At 38.5% G+C, this 24,343-nt stretch overlaps 1 protein-coding gene across 3 annotated transcripts in view; it reads right to left on the minus strand.

The window, feature by feature from the left end:
• Dpp10 (dipeptidyl peptidase like 10) overlaps positions 1-24,343 on the minus strand; it is a 1,483,954-nt gene that overhangs the window by 547,085 nt on the left and 912,526 nt on the right. For all 3 annotated transcript variants that reach the window (XM_075987761.1, XM_075987760.1, XM_075987762.1), the window contains exon 2: positions 11,511-11,625. In XM_075987761.1, coding sequence (XP_075843876.1) covers positions 11,511-11,625 — 115 coding nt within the window. The remainder of the gene's footprint in view (positions 1-11,510; positions 11,626-24,343) is intronic.

Genomic DNA, 24,343 nt, shown 5'->3' on the forward strand with positions numbered 1-24,343 from the left:
TCCTTCACCAATATCTTGCAAGCCTTTTGTCTTTGATATTTTATATAACACAGAATCATTTAACTACATTTAATTTATAAATCTGGATATATTTGAATGCTTTCTTTTCTTATGGAACATAATTTCCAAATAGAAACTTCATACAGAAACATTGTTGTTCCTTTGTTTTATTGTTTTGTTGTCTATAGTTGACATTCTTATTGTGTGTGTGTGTGTGTGTGTATGCATGTGTGAAGGCATGTGTATGGGTGCATCAAATGTATGTGCACATGCAGACAAGAGATTGGTACTAGTTGTCCTCTATTGTCCTTCACTTTACTTTTGTGGCAGAGTTACTCATTTAACCTGAAGCTCATCATTTTGTCTAAACTGGATAACAAGGAAGTCTCCAGAATCTACCTGTCTCTGCATTACAGCACTGGGGTTATAGAGATGATTGCTGCAGTATCTAACTCTTACATGTGTTCTGGGGATCTAAACTCAGGTTTCTCAGGCTTGTACAGCAAGAACTTTACCCAGTAAGCCATCTCCCCAGTACATTCATTTTTTATTTTATCTTTGTGTGTGCTGTATATGTGTTTGACAAATATGTACATATATGTGTGAATGCTGATACACATGTGCCACGGAGCATGTGCAGAGATCAGAGGCAACATAGGTGTTGGTATTCATTGATATATGAAAAGCAAGTAATAATTTAAAAAATAAATAAGAGGATAGTTAAAGCACTAAATACATCTATAAAAGAACAGAAAGTGTGTAGTTAATTGAAAAAATTAACAATAAAGAGAAGCACAATGTGGAGCATTGCTTGGTGACTAAAGTGTTGCCATGAAATTGAGACAATTGAATTCAGATTTCCAGAATGCATATAAATTCCAGCTGAGCATCCTGAATGTTTCCATTCCAATCTTGAGAAGAAGATGTAGGGGATTCTCCAGTAGAAGCTTGGTAGTAGCAATAGCTGTATCAGTGAGCTCTAAGGTTGATCTAGAGATCTTGTCTCAAAGCGATAAGACAAAGGGTGAAAAAATAGAGTACATGATGTCCTTCTCTGATTCTGCATGTGTTCACCGCCACATATTTATAAGCATATACTGTAGTGTGTTCAGCTACATGCAAAGAGTGCTTGCAAGTTCTGTGCTGTATGATGTCTCACTTAGCTGCACACACACAAACACACACACACACACACACACACACACACACACATGACCACCACTCAGAATGTGAGTCATACATACAATCACCAGCACCCAGAATGTGAGTCACAGAAGAAAAGATAAAGATTATGATGCAAAGAGAGACAGAAATTCAAATCATTAGGATTCTCAACTGCTGAATTGTGAACCATAGAAAATAAATGTGTAGTAATATGAGCGTTGGGTGCCATTCTGTTGTATTAGAAGCGGCGGGGCTGCGTCCCCAGCACCCCGGGCCACCTGGCTATCTTATGCCCCGAAATAACAACACATAAACTGTATTATTTCAAACACTGCTTGGCCCATTTCTATCTAGCCTCTTCTAGGCTAATTCTCACATATTAATCTAGCCCATTTCTAATCATCTGTATTGCACCCCAAGGTGTGCTTACCGGGAAGATTCTAGCTTACGTCCATCCTGGGTAGGAGCTGAATCGTGTCTGTCTGCCCAGGAGCAGGGAGGATGGCTTCTCTTCTGAGGCATCTGCTCCCGAGAGGAGAGCTGTCAAGTCTGCTCACTTCCTCTTCCTCCCAGCATTCTGTTCTGTTTACTCCTCCCACCTATGTTTTAACCTATGAGGGCCAGCCAAGCAGTTTCTTTATTGCTTAACCAATGAAATCAACAGATTGATATATGACACTCCCACATCATAAATGGATTAGCCTTGTCTTCCTAAATTTATAGTTATTGGTGAGACTTTCTCTCCAGGAAAAGGCAAGAGGCTGTAGCTGTGGATACTGCAGCAGTGTCTGACATGCCAAAGTCAATTTGTGGTCGACAGATTTAAGAGCATAGTTCTCCATTTTAAGAAGGATGTCCCAAAGTCTATTCTCACAGATTCCCATTTTTCTAGACATTTCTTGAATGGGGCAGAGATTACAATTGTCTGATCAATTTAAAAAGTGGAAAATAATATTAATATATATGTAGGAATGATAAAAATAATCAAAATCACCCTGGTTAAATTGTCATTTTCCAGAGCAAAGATAAAATATAGTACAATACTTTTAAAAGTATTATTCCTTAATTTTAATTTTTTAAAATTTAGCGCATGCAACAATGGGTTTCTTTGTGGCACTGTCAAATCAGTTATACTCTGTTAATACGTATCCCTCTAGTCCACAGTCTTCTTCTGTCCCTTATGGCCACTACTTATCTTCTCTCCAAATTGTTGGTGAGAATATGAACTGGCTAAGTGCTGTGGAAATCACTGGAAAGCTTCCTTAAAACACCTAAAATAAAGCTCTTATAGGTCACAGTAATGCCACTCCTGGATACATCGTGGTGTATATCAGTACACTCCTGGGTATGTTTGGTGTATCATCATACCACATCCAAGTTTATCACTGTGCTATTTACAGTTTCATAGAAAAGGAACCAGCCTAGAAATCCATCAATAGATGAACACATAAAGAAAGTGTGGAATTTTACACACGCAACAGTATTTTTATGTGGCTGTAAAATACATGGTGGAGGAATGAGTTCCTGATATTTGCAGAAAAACAGATGGAATGGGAGGTCATTATTGTATCATTAGGTGAAATAAGCCAGATGCAGAAAGAAGAACTCTTCATGTTTCTTCTCATAAGCAGAGATAGAAGTCTGTGTGTGCGTGTGCACATGCGTTTGTGTGCAGGATGTGAAAGTAAAAAGGGAACCATGAAAGAGCAAGAACAATGCCTGAGGCTGGGTAATAGATCTATCATTTGTCCATTGAAGCATCATCTACAATAAGTATCCATCACTCACTTATCTATCATTTATTACTATCATCTATTCATCTATGAAACATTTCTAGTGATAAAATAAAAAATATTTTAGAAGAAAAGACTGAAAGTATAGGAAAATATATAATGCTGCACCACCGTGTTATACAATTTTATGTATTGTGGTTTAGCAGAGAAAATACATACTCATACTTATTCAGGGCATTTGACCTTTCAGTAAAGTTATGACAGGGAAAATAAAAATTTACATTAGGTTTTTTCAGCTTTTCAACTCTCTCTTGCCCTGTGTCACATTGAATTTCTCAACAATGTTTTTCTTTTCAAGATTGACTTTTACTCATTAAAAAAAAAAGTGAGAAACAGAACGTAGCAAAGCTTGGCTTCTGTATTTACTAATTTTGGGGAATATATTGGTCCTTATCTTCTATCAAGTAGGAGAATGAAGCACAAGCTATTTTATAAAGCCTAAGACTGATGGTCTAGCCCAGGAGCCCAGGGTGTCGTTTCTACTTCTCTGCATTTGCCCTGTATGAACTGGCCCATGAAGCTAACATGCATATTGGCTGCTTTTGTGGCTGTTGTGACAAAACCCCTGACAGAAGTACCTTATGGAAGGGAGGATGTATTAAGTTTACATTTGGAGGAACGGTCCATCCTGTAGAGTATGTAAGAGCATGAGGAGCCTGCTCACAAGGCATCCGCAGTCAGGAAGCAGAAGGAGATGAATGCTGGTGCTCAGCTCACCTTCTTCTTTGTACTTAGTCTTGCTGCAAGGCTACATAAAGCTGTTGCCCACATTGTGGGTGAGTTTTCCCATCTCAGTTCATCTGATCGAAGTACTCCCTCAATGATGTACACAGATATATATCCGCTGTAACTCTCCATTTTTCCAGGGGTTGGTGAGATGGATTAATATGTAGGGTACATTGCACATAAAGCTGACAAGGAAGTTTGATCCCCTCAGAGTCATGGAAAAGTGATGGAAGAGAACTGACTCCACAAGGCTGTCCTTTCTTGTTCAGCAGCGCACCCATCTGTGCGCAGCATACACGTAACAATAATAAATAAAAGTTGCAAATAGAAACTTTCCAATTTAATATTACTATCATAATTTAAAAACTTCAAGCAAATACTGAAAAATATGAATAAATATTCTACTTCATGTTAGTAGTGGAAAGTTAGATAAAATAGTACATGTCAAACACCTGATACAGCATCTGGTATGTAGGAAGCTGTAATAAATGTTATGTGTTAAAACAGGATTTCTTCTGACCTTTGCAAACTTAAACACATTATCATATAAACTAAATTTTCTTCTGTTACATTTTGGACATTTTAAAATATTAGAAAAAATGTAACAGAAAAATAAATAAAATGTAACTTTTTCTTACTCCATTTTTGTTAGCTGTCAGAAAAGTCTATTTAACAAGTGGAACTCGGAGCAATGGCTCCACAGTCAAAGCACTTGTTGCTGTTGCAGAGGATCCAGTTTGGTTCCTGACACCACCCATATTGGGTGATTCATAAACACCTGTAACTCCAGCTCCAGAAGATTTGATGACCCCTACTGACTGACCTCTGTGAGTGTTTGCATACGGAGACACATAGCATGCATGCGTACAAAATATAAATAAGCTTTAAAGATAACAATTAGTTTACTCGAGGGAAACTGTTAGGCTGCCATTGTTTTCTGTTTGGCAGGCTAATCGTACTGAGCAATGTGACATTCATGTGTGCTCATCTGTACCGTTCCTGGAAAAGTAAACAAGCAGAGGCATTCCATAATTCCTATCAACATAACACAATCTCCTTTTCTAATTCAACAAAATAAAACAAACAAATTGCATCTTGTTTGATGTTGTTGTTTATGCATGGGCCATGCAAATCTGGAAATCTGTAAAATATTATTTTCCCCTCATAAAAGCATAATGAGAGAGTTTAATTGCTGCTTTGACATTTTAAGACACAGGTCACATGCTTTAATGACACCTGTTAAATTATAGCTGCCAAGAAATTATTTGCAGCAAAATCTAACATGACATTCTAACTGACTCTTAGCAGGTGCTATTATTGCAATGGCAAACAATAGTCACCGGGATCAACCAACTCTAAATGTCTGTATAACAATAACAGATCAGCTGTCACATGTCCAATCAAATCCTTAATGTCATCTAAAGCTATGCTCAGATATATGTCTTTATCTCCTTTTATCCAAACAGAAGCAGATGGATATATTTTTAATATTAGAGTCTTTATTTTAGATAGCAGTTTAACTGTACTTAAATAATAATTGTTATTGAGGTTTATACAATTCTGCAATGTACTTCAGTCATTTTTACTGACTCTTTCCTCTCTTGTGGCCCCACCCCCACTGGACTCCTTCCTCTCACTAAGGACTCCTACTTCCATGTCTTTTTTTGTATGTGATTACAGAATTTAGAGCTAAGGCAACTAACCAATGGTCAACATCATTGAAGAAAATGACCCACCTCCTCCCACAATGGCAATTCATGATAAACTGTTGAGGGGTCCAATTTTATAAAAGTTCTTCCTATGAGGCCTCAAGGCATTTGCATATTTCTGTCACAGTGAGTAGAAATAGGAAGCATTCTCCATCTCAGTGCTGCACACAGCAAGGCCTGGTGTCAGGTTACATAGTAAACATAGGCTCAGAGAACACTCAGATGCACCAGTGTCATATTAAGGAATTATAACACTGATGCCCTCTTGAATTACATGGACTATGAATGAGTCCAAATTTGAATTCTGCATTTCTTTCATTGTGTCCCCCATTTCTCCATAGTTTATGGTGACTGGCGTCTCTAAAGACTATCTGTGATGAGTGTCTTGTCTGTAAATACTGTTTCTCCAAAACAAAAAACTTCAACATTTATTGATCAACAGAGAAAACATGACATGAGAAAGGAATGATGGATTCTCTTCAGACCTCTGTAACAAAGTATAAAAGGGAAAAAGTCACCCAGTGGACTCAGAACAGCATACAGATGTTATCAAACTATATCTATGAGGTTTGTGACGTTTATGGTGGGAGGTTGATTGAAGGATTCATCAACTACATTGGCTATTTTCAGTGAATGGTTACCACAACACACACACACACACACACACACACACACACACACACACACACACAATTATTCTGACTCAGTAGCATAGAAGACAGCATAATAACTAGTACGAAGGAGGTTTAAAAATTTTTACTAAGAGTTCGAGGCCAGCCTGGTCTACAAGAGCTAGTTCCAGGACAGGAACCAAAAAAAAGCTGCGGAGAAACCCTGTCTCGAAAAATCAAAAAAAAAAAAAAATCTTACTAAAATAAAATTGTGACTGGAGATCATGTTCCTCTAAGAAGCCAAATGTTGACAGAAAGCCCAGTGGCATTTATGGGATATCGCCCCTTGAGATGTCCATCAGACATATTGCAGATATCTTAAAAACAACACAGGATATTGCCCCCACTCTTGGTTCCCCACCAGAACTTGGTGATTGAACCAAGTTGTTGAAGGCAGTCACATGTTTTGGTCATAGAATATAAAAAAAATCAAGGAGAAAACTGACTGGTCAGTACCAACTTGATTTTTTTATATCCTATGACCAAAACGTGTGACTCTCATAGTTTGAAAGGTTCTATGTAGGCTGTTGAAGAGAAAAGTTATGGACAGTCTTATCCAGCTATAAACTCTATAAGCTTTAATAATGACTGCAGTGGAAAGGTTAAATTGTCCTATTAGGTGATATTTATGTAAACAAAGGCATGATTCCCTAAGTTTTAACCTCAACTTTGGTTCTGTTGCTTGTCGTGGGCATCTACCTGGTTCCTTCTATCCTTAGTCCTACCCTTTGACTCCAGTGAATTACTTGACCTTGATGGGCTCTACACTCCACCAGGTAGTACAGTTCTACCCTAACATTAATATACTTAGTCTAGGATTTTGCAAACTATTTTCTTACATGGATTGGACCACTTACAAAAGTCTTAAAATTGAGACTACTTCAGGAAGTAGATTTGTTGGTATTCCCTGATAAAACTGAGATTATAAATGAATGTCTGATACTTTTCATGCTCTGATTGGTCTGAAAAAAATCTATGTCATATGCTCATCTATCGAATACCAAAGTAATGAAAACTCTGCAATATACTGTGTCAGGACTCTACAATTTCAGCCTTAGTCAGCCATGATAGGAAACATGAAATCAAGGGCACCAGCCCACTGAAACTGAATAATGGTGTCATATAAAGAACCCACAGGGTGTTATTGCAACATGACAGGCAAATTGAAGAACTTGATGGATATCTTTTACAAAACATTGTGACTGAAAAGACTAGGCACTGCTGCTTCACAAGCAAGCCAAAATTGGTAGACCATATTCCTCATAAAATGCCTTTCAGAACATGATAACTCACATTTTAAAAACATGTGCATGTGTGCACATAAGTATGTTGATATGTGCTTGGGAGGGTCATGTATGTTTGTATATGTACACATTGTGTGGTTGTCAGAGGACAATCTCCAATGTTCTCTTGAGGAATATCTTCCATATCTTTGTCCTTTGGAACAGGGTATCTCATTGGCCTAAAGTCCAACAATGAACTAAAACAGAATGGTTCTATATCACCAAGAATTTCTGTCTCCATCTTCCTGGTGCTTAAATGACAAGAACATACTATGACAGCCACATTCTTTCCATCAAACTCGGGTCTTTATACTTTCAAGGCAAGCAGTTTAACAGGTGAGCTCTCTCTAGTTCCTGCTACACGTTTGATGTAAAGCAGATACTAGAAGAAAATGTATTCACATTAGATGGTTACAATGCTTTTAAATGAAAATTTTTTTTACCATATTTGTAGAGTATAATTATTGGCCTTACATTCATTGCCTTCTAAAAGCAAAACGTTTCCACATTCTCCTTCTTTTGGGTTTTTGTTTGTTCATTTGTCTTGAGACAGTGTCTCTTTCTATGTAGACAAGACTGGCCTCACACTTACAGAGGTCTGCCTGTCTCTGCCTTCCCACTGCTGAAATTAAAATCATGAGGACCCATTATTTATTAAAGCTAACATAAGCTAAAAAAGTATTCAGGTTCGATTAATGTACTCAAGCACTCTACTCTTCAATTAAACATTGAGTGAAGTTTTTTTTTCCCCCTTTCAGAAATGCTTCCTTTTAAAAGGAATGCTTGATTGGTTAACTCAGTCTTCAAAAACAATCAAGCCTTCTGTTCACAAGGCACAGAAGATTCTGACAAGCAGAGACTGAGGCACCTGTTTGAAATTACTACTGTAATAAAATCTGCAATCAAGCCAAAATTACAATGAACATGTGTTTGTCTAGATATAGGCTTGCATTCCTCAGCATTACCTACAGACTCCGAGGCTATTCTGAGAAAAGCAGCTTCTGAATAATTTCTCAGACGAGTTAATCTTTTGTAGGCACTCACTTATAGAAACCTAAATATAATTTTTTCAAAGTGAAAATATAGAAACCTAAATATAATTTTTCAAAGTGAAAATAACACAGAAAGAGTGTGTGTAAACTGGATTCACATATGTATAATGGACTGGTGGCCATTATGATATTGTTGCTGTTATTCTTACTATGTTACACGACAGGCATTTGAGAGGCAATAGTTACATAGGTAAATTCCAGTTCCATGGGTTGATTTGTTTCTTAATCTGTCAGTCAACAGGCAGGACAAACGTGTCTCTTTAGAATACCTTCATCCCTGCCAGGCCAGTGAAAAATTCGCATCCTCATCATATCCACTTATGTCGCCTCCCCTGCGACATGTTTACGAACCTGTTTAGGTTTGTAAACAGTAGTGGTAGTAGCATGGCTATCTATTTGCTAATGTACCATGATCTACCATAATTATTTTGGATTTATTTCATAATATCTCTTCCAAAAATAACATTGATTTCCAATGGTATTTGAATATGTGAAACACACTGGAAAAATTACAAATTAAAACAATAATTGTCACTATCACCTGTATGACTAATGTCAGATTAAAAGTAGAACATCTACAATATGGTTTAATCTCCACATGAACCCACCAATGTCCAATGTTTTTTCTCCTTCTGTGTATGCTGTTGTGTACGTGTATGTGCATTCTTGTTTCCACGTGTGTGAGCACACACATGTACAGACATAGTTGGATGTCACAGGCTGATCAGGGTCTTCTTTCATTTTCTACCTTATTCAGTGAGGCAGGCAGTGTCAACTGAACCCAGAGTTTGCCTTCTTCCCATCTGTATGCTCTTCTACCCTGTTGCTGCAGGATTAGAACAAACTTCCTTGAGCTTCCAAAATAGATTGAAAATCAACAGTTACTCGGAAATCCTCCAGGCCTTCAACACCAGACTGGAACTGAGCAACTAATAGACTACCCCTTTCCAGTGTCAAACAGCTTTTCTGACTATACAGACCATACTGTGTAAGTCATTCTAATAATTCACCTTTATATATATGTCTTTCATTAAATGAGTGAGGAAACAATTTGAGAGAATGAAACACTAAGTCAAAGGCAGCAGAATCAGATTGGAAGGATGAGCTCAAAAGAAGCACAGACATCGTAGAACCAGGTTTTGCATCTGGTGAATAGGCATTCATTCAAGACAGCAAAAGCAAGTGGTTCATTTTTTGTAATTATGCTCAAATTCTTATGTTTAAGTGAAACACCATCTGAACAGAAGCTCATCTTCCTGGAGCGGAGCCTCTTGGCATGCTGCAGTCACTTATTAGAGCCATCACATTGCTCAATTACACCAAACCACAGATGCACGAGTGAGGCAGTGAGGGGGAGGCTCCACGGAGCGTACCAAGCAAGCCAGTTCTTTCCTGGAAATCATTTTTGTTGCGTATTTCTTCAATTACCTTTCTCTCTTCTTTCTGCTCCCTTTGGCTTCCTTCCTTTCTTTCTCGGGATCTCCAGAGGATAAATATAAACTATCAACTATTAATTTTTGGTAGTTTACATGCTAGGAAGTCACCATTTTTACAAAGATGGAATATTTCCCTCCATGCTGGAGTGATTGATAAGTGTCATTTATGTAAATTAGTCACTATAATTACATGAGTAAATGACTCTAAAGTGGAGTCCTTGCTAATCACATTTTGCTCAAGAGGAAATAAGTCCACTGTCTTTACGGATTTAGATAATGATGAAACTGGGGTAGGAATGAAGTGTAAACAAAGCAACAGCAAGAGGTCACAACTGTGCTCCTCAGTAGACTCAAGCTACTCAATCCTATTCCAGAAATGACTATATTTCTAGAAAACTAAGAACAGTTATTTCAGCTTTTCAAAAGACACTTGGGTGGGCTACAGAAGCATGTGAGTTTTGTCCTTTTCTGGAAGCTGCCTTGGGGAACCCACTACTTCTGCCTCCTTTATTAACCGCTACTAAAGAACAGTAAAACTTCTGAGAATTGAAGTAGTACCCACGGAAGAACTACGTCCATGATGATTTCCATATCAAAGTATCTAAAGATTCCTTCCAAAGATTATTGCAGGGACTAACTATCCTTATTAAGATATCAATACACCATTGATAAAAAGGTGCACAGAGAAAAAGTCTCCACATTCTGATCAGTCTCATGTGATACTATTTCTACCTCTCTCATATTCTATTGTCCATAAATTGGGTTATCATCCATAGTCACAGACTCCACACTTTCAATCTTCAACCCTCAACGAAAATCGAGTGTACTATCAGTCTTTTTTACTGCATTTACAAAGAGCCTAGCACCAATGCGATCAACACTGAGAACAATTTTGTTACCAGATTCAAACTTAGCCTCTTTCTTAAGATCTTGTTCCTTTGGGGTTTTATGTATCCTGAACTGGCATTAACCAACATAGCCAAGAATAAATGTGTACTTCTACCAGCACCTTAGGGATAATAGCTGTGAACCATCCCTCCTCAAGTCTATAGTGCTGGGCATGGATCCAGGGTCTCATGCGTGCTAGTCAAGCATTCTCCTAACTGAACGACATGCATAGGCCCCATTTTCCCCTTTCTTTTTGAAAATTCCATATGAATGCTGTTTATATAAATGTTTATGTAAAATACATAATGCTTTGGGTTTAGATTTTTGCACTTAGCATTATGCACACACATGGCTTTGTGTGTTTTGTGTATGTTGAGCATTGACTTATTTCTCTGTGGACTATTATTCTATTATATATTTGTTAATCCATTGAAGGATATATGGATTCCTAGTTTGGTGTGCATTGTAATAAAATTTCTATAAATATTGAAATACAAGAGTCACATGGCTTAGGCATTTTTAAAACCAACAAACATTTGGGTAGTAATGGAGATAATGGGTCTTCCTTACATCCTCATTTTATGTATCTCATGTTCCAGCTTCACCCAACACGGCACATAATATTCAAGATACAAAATCACCATACCATTAGCTAAGTTGTCTAATTATGCCTTTAAAACATCTAGACTGTGTTAATCTGCCCAAATGGACCATATACCACCACCATCTTAAGGCATCATGATTATGCACCATAGCCCCATCCAAAGATAGAAAAAGCCATAGATTACCCGGTGTTAGCAGGATGACAGACATGGTGATGAGTGAGCATACTACCAAGATCACCAGCAGGGCGATGGCAATTCCCTTCCAGTTTCTCTGTGGGGGGCTGTTACTTCCCAGTTCCTGTAGAGACAAAAAGGGAGTTTCATGATTATATTTGCTTCAGGAGAAATACATTCATAAAGGAAAGATTCGGCAAGGGCATGATCATAGTTTGAAAGCTGATTAGAACCAGTTTTCTTTTCAAATATTTCTTTAATTACTCAGTAGATATCTTTGGAGTGGGTGGGGAATGTCCTTGCCACTCTTGAGAATGCAGCAGAGCTTTATAGCTGCTGTCTTGGTGTAGAAAGTGCTCCAATGCATTGACTGTGCTCTGTAAAGGTGCTGGGAAAAACAATGTCAACTTGCAATCACTATCATAGAACATACCACAAAGAATTGAAAGCATATTTATTCTTGAAGCATTGTCAATTACTGTTTTAAGTGTATGAGGAAAAAGAGTGAAAATAGGAAAATAATACACAATGTTCCTTACAATCAAACACTGTACATTTGTCAATGAAGCAGGTTATTTCAAATAGTTTCTCCCCCAGTCATTAAAAACAAACAAGGTGTAGTAGCTAAATTAAATGAGTTCTTCCATATTAATGGTTGAAATATTCTCTCACTGCGCAATGTTCAGATATTGGCAAGGAAAGAAGATTGACAGGATAGGGTAAACTGGGACATCTCTTCCAAAGCACAGAGTTGAGCTATTTATTTTCCAATTGACCTGTGTTCTACCCTGCTGCCTGGAAATGCAGAAGCTTGATTTGCCAAAGCAAAGTCCAGAACATAGAAGGTTGCAATGAATGCCAGCTTTTCACTGAAATAATTTTGTACAACATGGAACCTGAAGCTGGAGAGATGATTTGGGTTTAAGAGCAATCAATACTCTTGCAGAGGACCCCAGTTCTGTTCCCAGCATCCATATTAGGTAGCTCTAAAACAACTGTAACTCCAGCTCCAGGGCATTCACTGTTCTCTTCTGGTCTCTGCAGTCACCTGAGGTTCTATGCACAAACTCACAGGAACATTCTCTCTCTCTCTCTCTCTCTCTCTCTCTCTCTCTCTCTCTCTCTCTCTCTCTGTCTCTCATACACACACACACACAAACACACACACACTAAAATAAAGCCTTAAAAAATACACACTGAAACAGATTCTCATACTGTGGTTATAACATTGAGTTAAGTCAGATCCACGCTCATTGCTACCAGCTGTGACAAGGAAAAATGGATTCCCAGGAGGTGATGTATAGTGAGTTGTTCTCAAGGCAGTCAGTCTAACAACAGTAAATTTGTCTTTCATTATGAGGAAAACCTACAATGACATTCCACATTCCAATTTTCAACTTCTGCGTGGTTTCTTTTTCTGTGTGAATGTTGTGCTTGTATTTGCGATGCATGTGTGTGTGTGGATGCACATATTCCTATGTGTGAATGTATGTGCAGAGGCCACAGGAGGTCATCAGAAGTCCCACTCTTTTACTCGTCTAAGCTAGTGGTCACAAGCTCCACTTGGTCTCCCACCTCACAGATGCTGCAGGCACATGTATACACCTTCTGTTTTTTACATTGGTGCAGGGAATCTGAACTCAGGTTCTCATACCCTTGAGCCACCTCCCTAGCCATAAAGTATACTTATTTTCTAACTCCTCTTTCTCTCTTCTACTTATGATAATTTTTATTCATTTTCTCCCATGTACATCAGGAGAGTGCTTTGCTATATAATTCATTTTCAACTAGCTAACACAAGCAATAGATGATGACAGACGACAGACTCTTCCCTGGACAGCAGTATCCCCACAGGCTTTTCAAAATGTCCATCGACCACAACCGTTCTCAACCTGCGGGTAAGATCCCCTTAGGGGGTCACATATCACATATCCTACATAACAGATATTTACATTACTATTCCTAACAGTAGCAAAATTACAGTTATGAAGTAGCAACAAAATTATTTTTATGGTTGGGAGACACAAAGACACGAGGAACTGTAATAAAGGGCTGTAGCATAAGGAGGTTGAGAAACACTGATATAGCAGAAGAGGTATATGTGATGATGGGTAATTTTCTGTGGTTATGCTTATATGCTCTTCAGAAGCAAGGGTCGGGAGCCATCACTAGTATGAACCCAAGGCAGCAAATGTTCTGCCAACTACCAAATACTCATCTCAAGGACCAGCAGATAAGGTTGGAGAGATGGTTGAGTCCATAAAATACTTCTTTTAAAAGTAAAGACTTTCATAAAGACTGAAGATATGCATCTGATTCAGAGTATCCATGTAATAAAAGCAGCTAGGAGTGGTGGTGTACTTAATCTCAGTCCTTGGAGTGGAAGAGGAGGCAGGAGGATCCCTGGGACCTGCTGACTAGCCGGTATGGATCAATCATTGAATCACCGCCCAGTAAGACATTCCCCCTCAAGAAAACAAGGTGAACTTCATCCTTAGGAATGACAAGTAATAAACGTTCTTCTCTAACGTGTTCACACATGTACACCCCCATGGAAACGCACCTGCTCACACACCCATGTGCTCACACAAAAATAAATCTTTAAAAAGTGCTTTAAACATGTATCTAAGAAAAATTGGAGATTTTTTAAAAAAATATTATTATTCCTGCTTAAAATGATATGCTAATACTTGTGCCTCAAAGTCTGAGCTTTTATTTCACTGACTCTTTCGTCTGTTTCTGAACAGTCACCAGCTGTCCTGAAACAAAACTCCTTGCTTTTTATCTCTTCCCTGTATTTACTTTAGTGCTTCAGTAACCTTCCTACGTGCTTAATCCTGCAAATAAAAACATGACGTTTCTCAAAACCCAACCCCATAAAGCTGCAAATTATTTCAAACTGGGTAACAGATTGTACCAAATCATTCCCTCTTGGGAAGCTGAATTTTTTAAATTATTTTTATTCGAATTGTTTCTATTCTATTTGTGCTGTGCACACTTTCAACTGCAGATAGTTTCAAGGATGATTTGGTCACCAGCAGTCCAAGGACATTTACACTGAATTGCATAGATTTAAAACATTTGAGATTCCTCACATTGAACATCAAAATTCAGTTGGTTTGAATACATTAGTGATAAACTCAGAATCACTAATAATGTGTTGGTGTCGCATTAGGGAAAGAAATTCAAGCACTTTCCCCCGGTGCTATTCGAGGAGGAGCAGGCCTAAATTTGAATTCTCCACTTTCCTGTGTCTTCCACTGTCACTGCCTGACTGTTGAATGAGCCTAGATCTGTGCCTATCTGAAAGCTGCTTCCTGAATCCGTGTCTCTGGGGCTCTGTGTGTGTCCCTAGCAAATGGCTTTGCTTTGTCTTCATTGAAGAGCACAGAAAGCATCACATGGGAAAGGAGAGGAACACATCACAGAAATCATTAGCAGACATTTACGAGGAATTAAGTCACTGATGACAATTGGCCCAAACTGACAGAGACAACAACCAGTATTACAGATATCATTGTTTATCAGACAATGCCTATATGTGACATTCAATATTCATGGTGGAAATTCATATTTTCTAAGCTTGCTTTCAACATCTGTTTTGTGTTTACAACCAATGATTGTGCTAACACAGCTACAAATACCCATGCCTATCTCTTTGCATCAGGGGCATGCAAGAGTGTGCATCTTAGGATTATAACTATGCATTAACTTAGTTTATAAGAGTTGATTACATGGGAAATTCAATACAAGTAAAGCTGGTTGTTGCGCTGTTTTGTTAAAAGCCAGTTAAACAAGAAGGCTGAGTACAACGCAGTCTTAAGTCTTATGTGATCTCTAAGTATATTCACTTTAGCTGTGAGGTCCAGCAAAAGTCCCAGTAATAAAAAATTTAGAAGATTTTTTTCACAATAATTTTTGCTTCACTGAATAATCTAAGAAAGTCCTTAAAAATAACAACATCTTGAATTTTGCAGGCAAATGAATGAAGCTAGAAAACATCATATTGAGTGAGATAACCCAGACCCAGAAAGACAATTATCACATGTACTCACTCATAGGTGGTTTTTAAACATAAAGCAAAGAAAATCAGCCTACAAACCACAATCCCAGAGAATCTAGACAACAATGAGAACTTTAAGAGAGACATACATAGATCTAATCTACATTGGTAGTAGAAAAAGACAAGATCTCCCAAGTAAATTGGGAACATGGGGAACTTGGGAGAAGGTTGAAGGGGAGTGAGGAGGCAGGGAGGGTAGCAGAGAAAAATGTAGAGCTCAACAAACATCAATAAAAAAGATTTAAGTTAGCTCACATATATTTGATTATAACTGTGATAATGCTGGCTGTAAGCTCAGTAGCTGGCACATGGTCAGTTCTTAATAAAGGTTTGAACATAAAAAATAAAAAAGTCTTTAAAATTAACTAAGATAACCAACTCCTGAACATTGTCCTCTGACTCCCAAACACACACTATGGGACACACACAATGTAAAAACTAATAAATAAATATAATAAAATTAATTTAAAATTTTCCATATTATTTTATATCAGAAAAACAGCACTTAGATGTAATATTTGAGCAACTACCATGAACTTCAATTCTTTTGAGATGTTTGTAAGGTATAGCTAGAAAATGTTTATCTAGATCTTGCTCAAAAAAAAAAAAAACCTCAAAATTCAGAACTCTGACAACTAGCCAAATTTCCAAAAAGATTACTATGCATCATTCTGTAGAAGGTCTGGGGTGATCTTGGGTTTGGTTTTGGTTTGAGAGCATTGCATAAGATGCCCCTGGGAAGACATTAAGATAGGACGTGTCCACAGAGCGTAGGCATACTGAACAGTTTGCCAACTGCTAGTACAACACAAGGCTGAGTGCAAATAACACAGAAACATTCTGAGTTTATCATTTCCCATAAACTCTGCTGTGAGAAATGAGGAATTCTTCAAACTGACATGAAGTAATCACTACGCATGGCCAACGTGTAGAGAAAGAGAGTGGTGGAGGCTATGGGATAGTGCATGGTTCTGAAACCATCCCAAATCCAGAACTGAACGTCTTTTTAAAGGGATAGTCTATTCCAAGGAAATCTCAAGTGTACAGGACTAAAGACTTTTAATGTTTCTTAAAACTACACTTATTATTTGTGTGTGTGTGTGTGTGTGTGTGTGTGTGTGTGCTCATAACACTTCAAGCGTGAAGGTCAGAGAGAAGACAATTTGAACTTGGTTCTCCCTTTGCACGATGTGTGTTATGTGTGTAGGTACACAGGTGCAGTGGCATTATGTGAAGGCAGAGAACAAGCTGCAGGAGTCTGTTCTCCCCTTCTACCTCAGGTGCCTGGTGAGGGACCTCAGCAACAGTACCTTTTCCCACTGAGTGACCTTACCCTCCCAGGATCATAGGTCATGTCTACAAGAAAATACTGATGTTGACATCATTAAAATATTTTCTAGAATAATACAGTGCTTTTGTCTGTGGTACTGGGAACTGAACCCATCACTTTGTGTTCCACCAAATAAAATCTTCATCCATTTGTTTGAGTTTTAAATTTATTTTCAGACAGCATATCACTAACCAAGCCTGGTCAAGAATCTGACCCTACTTTCTCAGCAACTGCAGTATCTGAGATTACATATAGCAGATTACATATATATATATATATATATATATATATATATATATATATATATATATATTACATATATATAGTATTAAGCATATCTTAAAAATTATGTTCACGTTTTCTTCAAAATATGTCTGAAATAATAGCACAAAACAAGTTCTGAGGGCCAGTAGGATGGCTCAGTGGATAAAGACACTGCAAAAGCTGACTTTTTGAGTTCAGTTCCCTATGGCCCGAAATATGGAAGCAGAGAACATGTTTCTGAGTGTTGGTCTGACTTACATATGTGCACTGTGCTATATGCATGCATGCATGAGTAGCCTTCATCCCTTCCCACATATAGACATTCAAATTTAATTTAAAATATGGTAAAGAAAATTTGAAATCAACTTAAACAAATTAAATTTAAATTCAACTTTAATGTCAAGATTCAATAATGTGGAAGAGAGTACTAATAAATGATAATCAACTAAGATCCATAAATAAATATGATAGCAGATAATTTCTCAAATTTAAATTTCAGTTAATAATCATAGTGGCCAATGCCTCTTAAAACTCTCTAGTGTCCTCATGTTCATTTGCAATTTCCCCATTTAATCTCTCTGATTGGAGAACTCTGTAATTAGAGTGAATATTTTTAATAAATTATCACATCAGGGGCCAAGGAGATGGCTCAGTCAGTAAAGTACCCATGGTGCAACCAGAAGGGCCTGTAGTCATTGGCCAGAACACACATGGAAATGCTGGGCATGGCAGGAGATCCCTGGAGCTCCAGCAGAGTCTAACTGATTAGATGAGTACCAGGTTCAGTGGAAGACGGTCTCTTAAAAAGTATGGTGCAGAGCATTGGAGAAAGATACCAATGACAGCTCCTGTGCTCTACGCTCGTGCACACACATGTTACACTATTTTTTCTCTGTTTCTCAGTGTGTGTGCACGTGTTTATGTAACTATGTATAGAAGAGGGTAACTCATCCCTGGATCTAGAGGTACAGGCATCTTCCTCTTCCAATACACAAAATGACCTCATGGCACAATGACTTTCTACAAATAGTTGCAGTTGGACTGAACGGGAGGGTGAAGCTGTCAGCAGCCGCAGCCTCCCCTGGATCTTGTTTGACCTGCAGTGGCCGCAGTGCATCAGCAGCTACAGCCTCCCTCACTCACGTGGACTCTGCCAGACCTACAGATCCCTCAGTGCCACGTGTGCAGACTGTGCCTTTTGCCGCTATTTGTTTTAAGGTTTTTGTGCATTTTGGTTTTCTTTTTTATCATTTCTAAGCTTCTGAAAGTAATAGAAATTGTATCAATTGCTATTTGTCATTAACTCCTCCCCAGTAATTAGAATTATGGATGACATGCTTTTAGAGTAGAAATACTATGAAAGTGCAGTGGTTTGAAAGAAAAAGGCTCCTATTGGGAACGGCACTCTTCATTATGGGGGATGGACTTATTGGAGTAGGTTTGGCCTGGGAGGAAGTGTGCCACTGTGGGGGTGGGTTTTAAGGTTTCCTACGCTCAAGCTACACCCAGTGTGACACACAGTTGCTTCTGCTGTCTGTGGATCAAGATGTATAGCTCAGCTCCTTCTCCAGCACCCTGTCTGCCTACACACTGTCATGAAGAGAGCTGGACTAACCCTCTGAAACTGTAAATCAGTCCTAGTTAAATGTTTACCTTTATAAGAATTGCTGTGGTATGGTGTCTCTTCACAGCAATAGAAATTCTAAGATGGAAGAGAAACAGAGATAATTATCAACACACTCTATAGTGTATTTACACTTTCAATGTCCCAGCTTAAGAGTTCTTAGAGGAGGCTAAGCATCTGTGGTACTTACAGCTCCAAACCACAGCTAAAATTAGGGTCAAAGTGATTAAGATGTAAACAGGAGACTGGAGAGATGGCTCAGCCTTTATGAACACTTATTCTTCTTTTTGAGGACCTGAGTTCAGTTCCCAGGACCTGTGTCAGGCAACTAAAAACTGCCTGCAATATTAGATCCACAGATGAGACAGCACTTCTTGCCTCAGAGGGCAGCCACATACACCTAAGCACATGGGTACATGCAGGAACACAGAAACACACAAACACACACACAGAGAAAGAGAGAATAAAAAAATCTGTGTAGCAAAAGATAAAACAATCAGATTTAAAGTTGCGGAAGTAGCAAGCTAGGAACACTGACCATGTGTATTGAACCAGTAGACCAGAAACCACAGGAATGAAGCCCAATTAAACACAAAAAACTTCATTAAAACGTGACAATGTTTTATAACTAAACTGCATGTTTTTTTTAGTGAACTCTGTAGATGAAAACATCATGTATCAAAATATGCTGTATGAAAAATGTTTTTCAATTAAAAATGTTAAAAAAAGTTAGACATCCCAATTGGGACAAGCCTAGTTCCTTGAAAGACCCAGCAAGTGAGAAAATACCTCATGATAACAGACTAGTTTGGACTTTTGTAAGCACACAAGTACCTGCCACAACCAGGGGCATGGCCGATCAAGAAAAGAATTAAAAGAAAAACTAAATTTTAAAGAAAAAATGTATACAAAAACTGAAGCACAGATAGGCAGAGTTGAATCTCTTTGTACTGACTCTGGTTCTGTCATCTCTCAACAAGGAAGGGCAGCTGAGAATTCACACAACACTCCAGTAAGAAACATCATCAGAGCTGGAGACGTGGCTCAAAATTTAACAGCCCTTCCTGCTCTAGCAGAGGACCCAAGGTGGCTCTCAACTGTATGTAACTCCAGCTCAAGGGTTTGTCTGGCTTCCTCAAGTACTTGTACTCATTTGTGTACACACACACACACAGAGAGAGAGAGAGAGAGAGAGACAGAGAGACAGAGAGACAGAGAGACAGAGAGACAGAGAGACAGAGAAAGAGAGAGAAACACATTACACCAGACACACACAAACACAGAGACACAAATACACACATCACACACACTAAATATTTAAACAAGGAAACAGATACATCATGCTATCAGCTATGCTGTGTTATTTTCCCACTACTTCATCAGGGTTCCTGCCAGTTCCTTTCTTAAGTCTCTTCTGAGAGATCCTCTCTGTGCCTATGACATCACAGTCCCCAGTACTTCACCCTCTTTGTTGCCCTGTCTTCTCTAGGCTTTGAAGTTCTGCAGTTCTTACCCATTTACTTCCTCACTTCTCTACACGAACATAATTTAGCAACCTCAGCAATAGTACTTCATAAGTGACTCCCTTTTTCTACTTAACTAAATTTATATATTGGTAATGCCACATATGTATAAAACATATTCTGAAAACCTTCATCCATAATCTCTCTGATCTCCCTCCACACTTAACAACCCCAATTCTCTAAAGTCCTTTCCCCGCATTCATTTGGTTTGTTTTGTGATCCACTAGGTTGAATTAGGGACATCTATGTGCTCATAGATTTAAACAGTTCTCTAGAACCTGGTACACTCACTGTTGGGTAAATAACTAAAGAAACGACTGTCTCCCCCGCCCCCAATCCATCAACCTCTACTCAACCCATGATTAAGTTGCTAAGAAGTTTTTGGCAAGTTTCTGTAACAATGCGAATGATGCCTAGAATACAGAAAAGACTAAACTCTAGAAACTAGAAGGCTAAGGATATTCCTAAATTCTCGGAAGGCAGGATCTTCTTCTGCCTTTAAGAAGAACCTTGTATACCAGTGGCAGTTGCTATCCTTAGTGCCTACTTATTAATATTTTCTAGGACATGTAGACTTCTCAATTTTCTGTTTCTCTGAGTGCCTCTGATTAATAGACTCCTTACTAAATAGATTGTATAACTTAATATGAACTTTTATACTTTTCCATATCTTATTTGCCAGTAGTATGTTGTTCTCTGCCTTTCTAGACCATTCTTTATTACACCCTGGGGTGATCCACAGAGCTGCACTATCAACATTGACTGAAATATTGTTTGAAGTAAACATTATTCAGCCCATCCCAGGCTCCGTAAATCCCAGAAGAAGCAGAGTAGACTCAGCAAAGCTTTCCCAGACTCTCCAGAGGAGTCTTCTAGGACTGAAGAAGCATTGTTTGAGGGTGGGGCTATTCTAACCAAGGTCATGGCCACTGTGCATTGTATAGCTGCAAAGAATTTTTTTGTAAGTTCAGCAATCTTCGTTTTTAAAAACCTCCCTAGGTGAGGGACTTGGGGTGCAGCTCAGTTGGAGAGTGTAAGAGTGTTTGCCTAGAATTTATGATTCCCTGTATTTTATCCCCAGAACCTCATAAACTGGGTGTGTTGATGCATGCCTGTAATTCCAGAACTCTGAAAGTGGAAGCAGGAAGATCAAGATCATCCAGCATGATGAGTTAGAAACAAACCAGGGCTGCATGTCACTCTCTTAAATAACAAACAAAACGCAGAAACCAAAACAGCAAAAGGATAATCTAGGTAATTCTTGTGAAAAAGAAATAATGGAAGTTTTTAAGTTAATATGATCTGTTTGAGACTCAGATCAAGGTGGAACCTGCATGATAGCTTAGTGGTTGCACATTTAGTACAACTGAATTTTATTCTCTAGTCATCTACCTACTAATTCTGCACATGTACAATTGTCTGGATCCCTGCCAGCAGAACTCTAAACTTAACTACTCACAATAAGACACTGGATGAGGCTGATTCATATTTTTCTGCTCATGCTACTTTTTCATGGAGTATTTAACTCCAAACTGAGCTCCACCTGGTTAGAAACTATTTCATACTCATCTGAGATAGGAACATACAAACCAAATGTTCTCTAAACATTCATACTGAAGCATTTGTTCAGCATTTCATACTAAGAATAAAGAACAAATGTTACTGTCAGCAATGTGATGCCTTGTGGGAGCAGTCAACAATCCCATGGGAATCTCGAGGCATTCAGATGGGGTCCGTGTGCAACTGACAGTCCATCTCAGGAGTAATTTTGTGCAGTGGACAGGATGCTGGAAGGGCTGGTTATGTGACTGCGGGTAGAGAACTTACCCACAGTGCAGGAAGCCCTAACTTCTATCCCTCGTACTGCATAAACACTGTATGATAGCACTGACCTGAAATACTAGCCCTTAGGAGGTGGAGGCAGGAGGATAGGGAATTAAAGCTCGGCCTCAATTACATAGTGAGATGGAGGTCATGCTGAGTGCCATGAGATCTTGTCTCCAAAAGAAAGAGGGAGAAGAGAAGGATAAAGAGGAAGAAGAAGAGAAGGATAAATAGGAAGCCTGAAAGATTGACTCTTATATAGAATAGGTCAGAGGCCCTGTATGATGGTTTAGTTAGCCATCATATATTGCTAATGGACCAAACAATTGATTTTAATTATTAGTCTTTTAAAGAAATACATATGCATGTATGTTTTGTGTATGTATTTATCTGAGTGTATTCATGCATCACACACATGCAGACAAGCCCAGAGGCCAGAAGAGGGTGTAGAATCCCCTGGAACTGGAATTTTAGGCAGTTGTGAGGTACCTGGTGTGGGTGCTGGGAATCTATCTCAGGTCCTATGCAGGAAGTGTTCTTAAATGCTGTGCCATTTATCCAGCCCACATATTTTATTTTTTAATATAAATGAGGTATAAAAATAATTGTCTGCTATTTGCCAAAAATTCTAGAGTTAAGTTGCCCTCATCTTGCCTTCAAAACAACACAATTTGTGGTATCCAGTATGTCTACCCATATTTATTAAATAAATTTTATTGATTCATATGTAATATTTACCGTCAAGTTGCTTTCAGAATATATTTCTAAGTTCTTTTAACAATCTATAAAAAGGAGCGATATGAAGTTTCTTGGATACAGATGATCTAGTGTAGAATATTCCTTATAAGAGAACACAGAAACCCTGTCAGCTTGCCTTGCCTACCAGTCAATTCATTAAAAGCTACTGGTGTGAATTAAGGGAAATTTTTTATTATTTAAAATATCAAATAAAAATAGTAGCATGGGCCGGGCGATGGTGGCGCACGCCTTTAATCCCAGCACTCGGGAGGCAGAGGCAGGCGGATTTCTGTGAGTTCGAGGCCAGCCTGGTCTACAAGAGCTAGTTCCAGGACAGGAACCAAAAGCTACGGAGAAACCCTGTCTCGAAAAATCAAAAAAAAAAAAAAATAGTAGCATGGAGCTAATTCACATCATTGGCTATTATGTGGTGGAGCCAACATGTCACAGAATCCACACTTCTTTGTTAAAACTTCTTCGTATAACACATTGCTCACGCACAAAGTTGAGCTTGTTTGGGGTACAATTTCTATGAGCTTTTCACAATGTAAAGTAGTAGAAAGGGTCTGTGAGCTCTTCGGTCTATCAGCTTAAGTTCTGTAACTAAATCTGGCTAATTTAAATAAAGGAGTAAACTATTTATGAAGTTGTTTGTAAGGATTAATCGTCATTAAGGCACAAAAATCAATTCCTTTGAAACAGGGAGCATTAAGACTTCTTTAAATCCACAATAAACTTATAGATTTTTGAAGTCTACGCTTGATCAAGCTGTTGTTATAGTAGGTATCTGCATACACTGACTTGATGGAGGATGGGAGAATACGGGGCAGGGACAGAAGGAAAGAAGGAATGAATGAAGGAAGGAGAGGAGGAGGAGGAGGAGAGAGATGGAGGGAGAGTCTGCAGATGAGCTTATTGTCATCCAACAAAAGACACTCTGGGAATATTATTACTCCAATCATTATGACTAGAGGAAAATATTTTTTAAATACTCAACTCCATGGAGTATGATACTAAGTATGAAAGGAATCAAAGAGAATGAGTTCCCTGGTGGAGTTGATTGTGAAGTGTGCTAAAGATCACATCTGTGCTCATCCTTCCCCAGTTAAAAGAGTCTCAGCTGGGAAGGGGGAGAGTGGGATGTGAAATGTGAATAAATGTCACCCCAGCTGAAGCAGCCCCCATGCCTCCATTGTCTTTTCAAGGTAATATTTAATGTATTTCCTTTTCTGCTAGTGAGTTAAAGGTTGTAATTGCCCAAGAGTCAAATTAAGATCCCAAACAAAGGTTAAACAAAATAGGAGTGCTGAAGATGGCCAAGGAGCCCTGAAGCTCCGAGCTGAGTTCAAGGCTGGCATTATTAATTTTCTCTTCATAACAGAAGTGACCTTTAGATAGTACTGAGAATGGAGAGGAGGACTTGGCAGTGAACCTGATCTCCTCTTAACTAACCGTACTTCTTCTCAACCATCACAG

The sequence above is a fragment of the Microtus pennsylvanicus genome, chromosome 10, assembly GCF_037038515.1.
Source record: "Microtus pennsylvanicus isolate mMicPen1 chromosome 10, mMicPen1.hap1, whole genome shotgun sequence".
NCBI lineage: Eukaryota > Metazoa > Chordata > Mammalia > Rodentia > Cricetidae > Microtus > Microtus pennsylvanicus.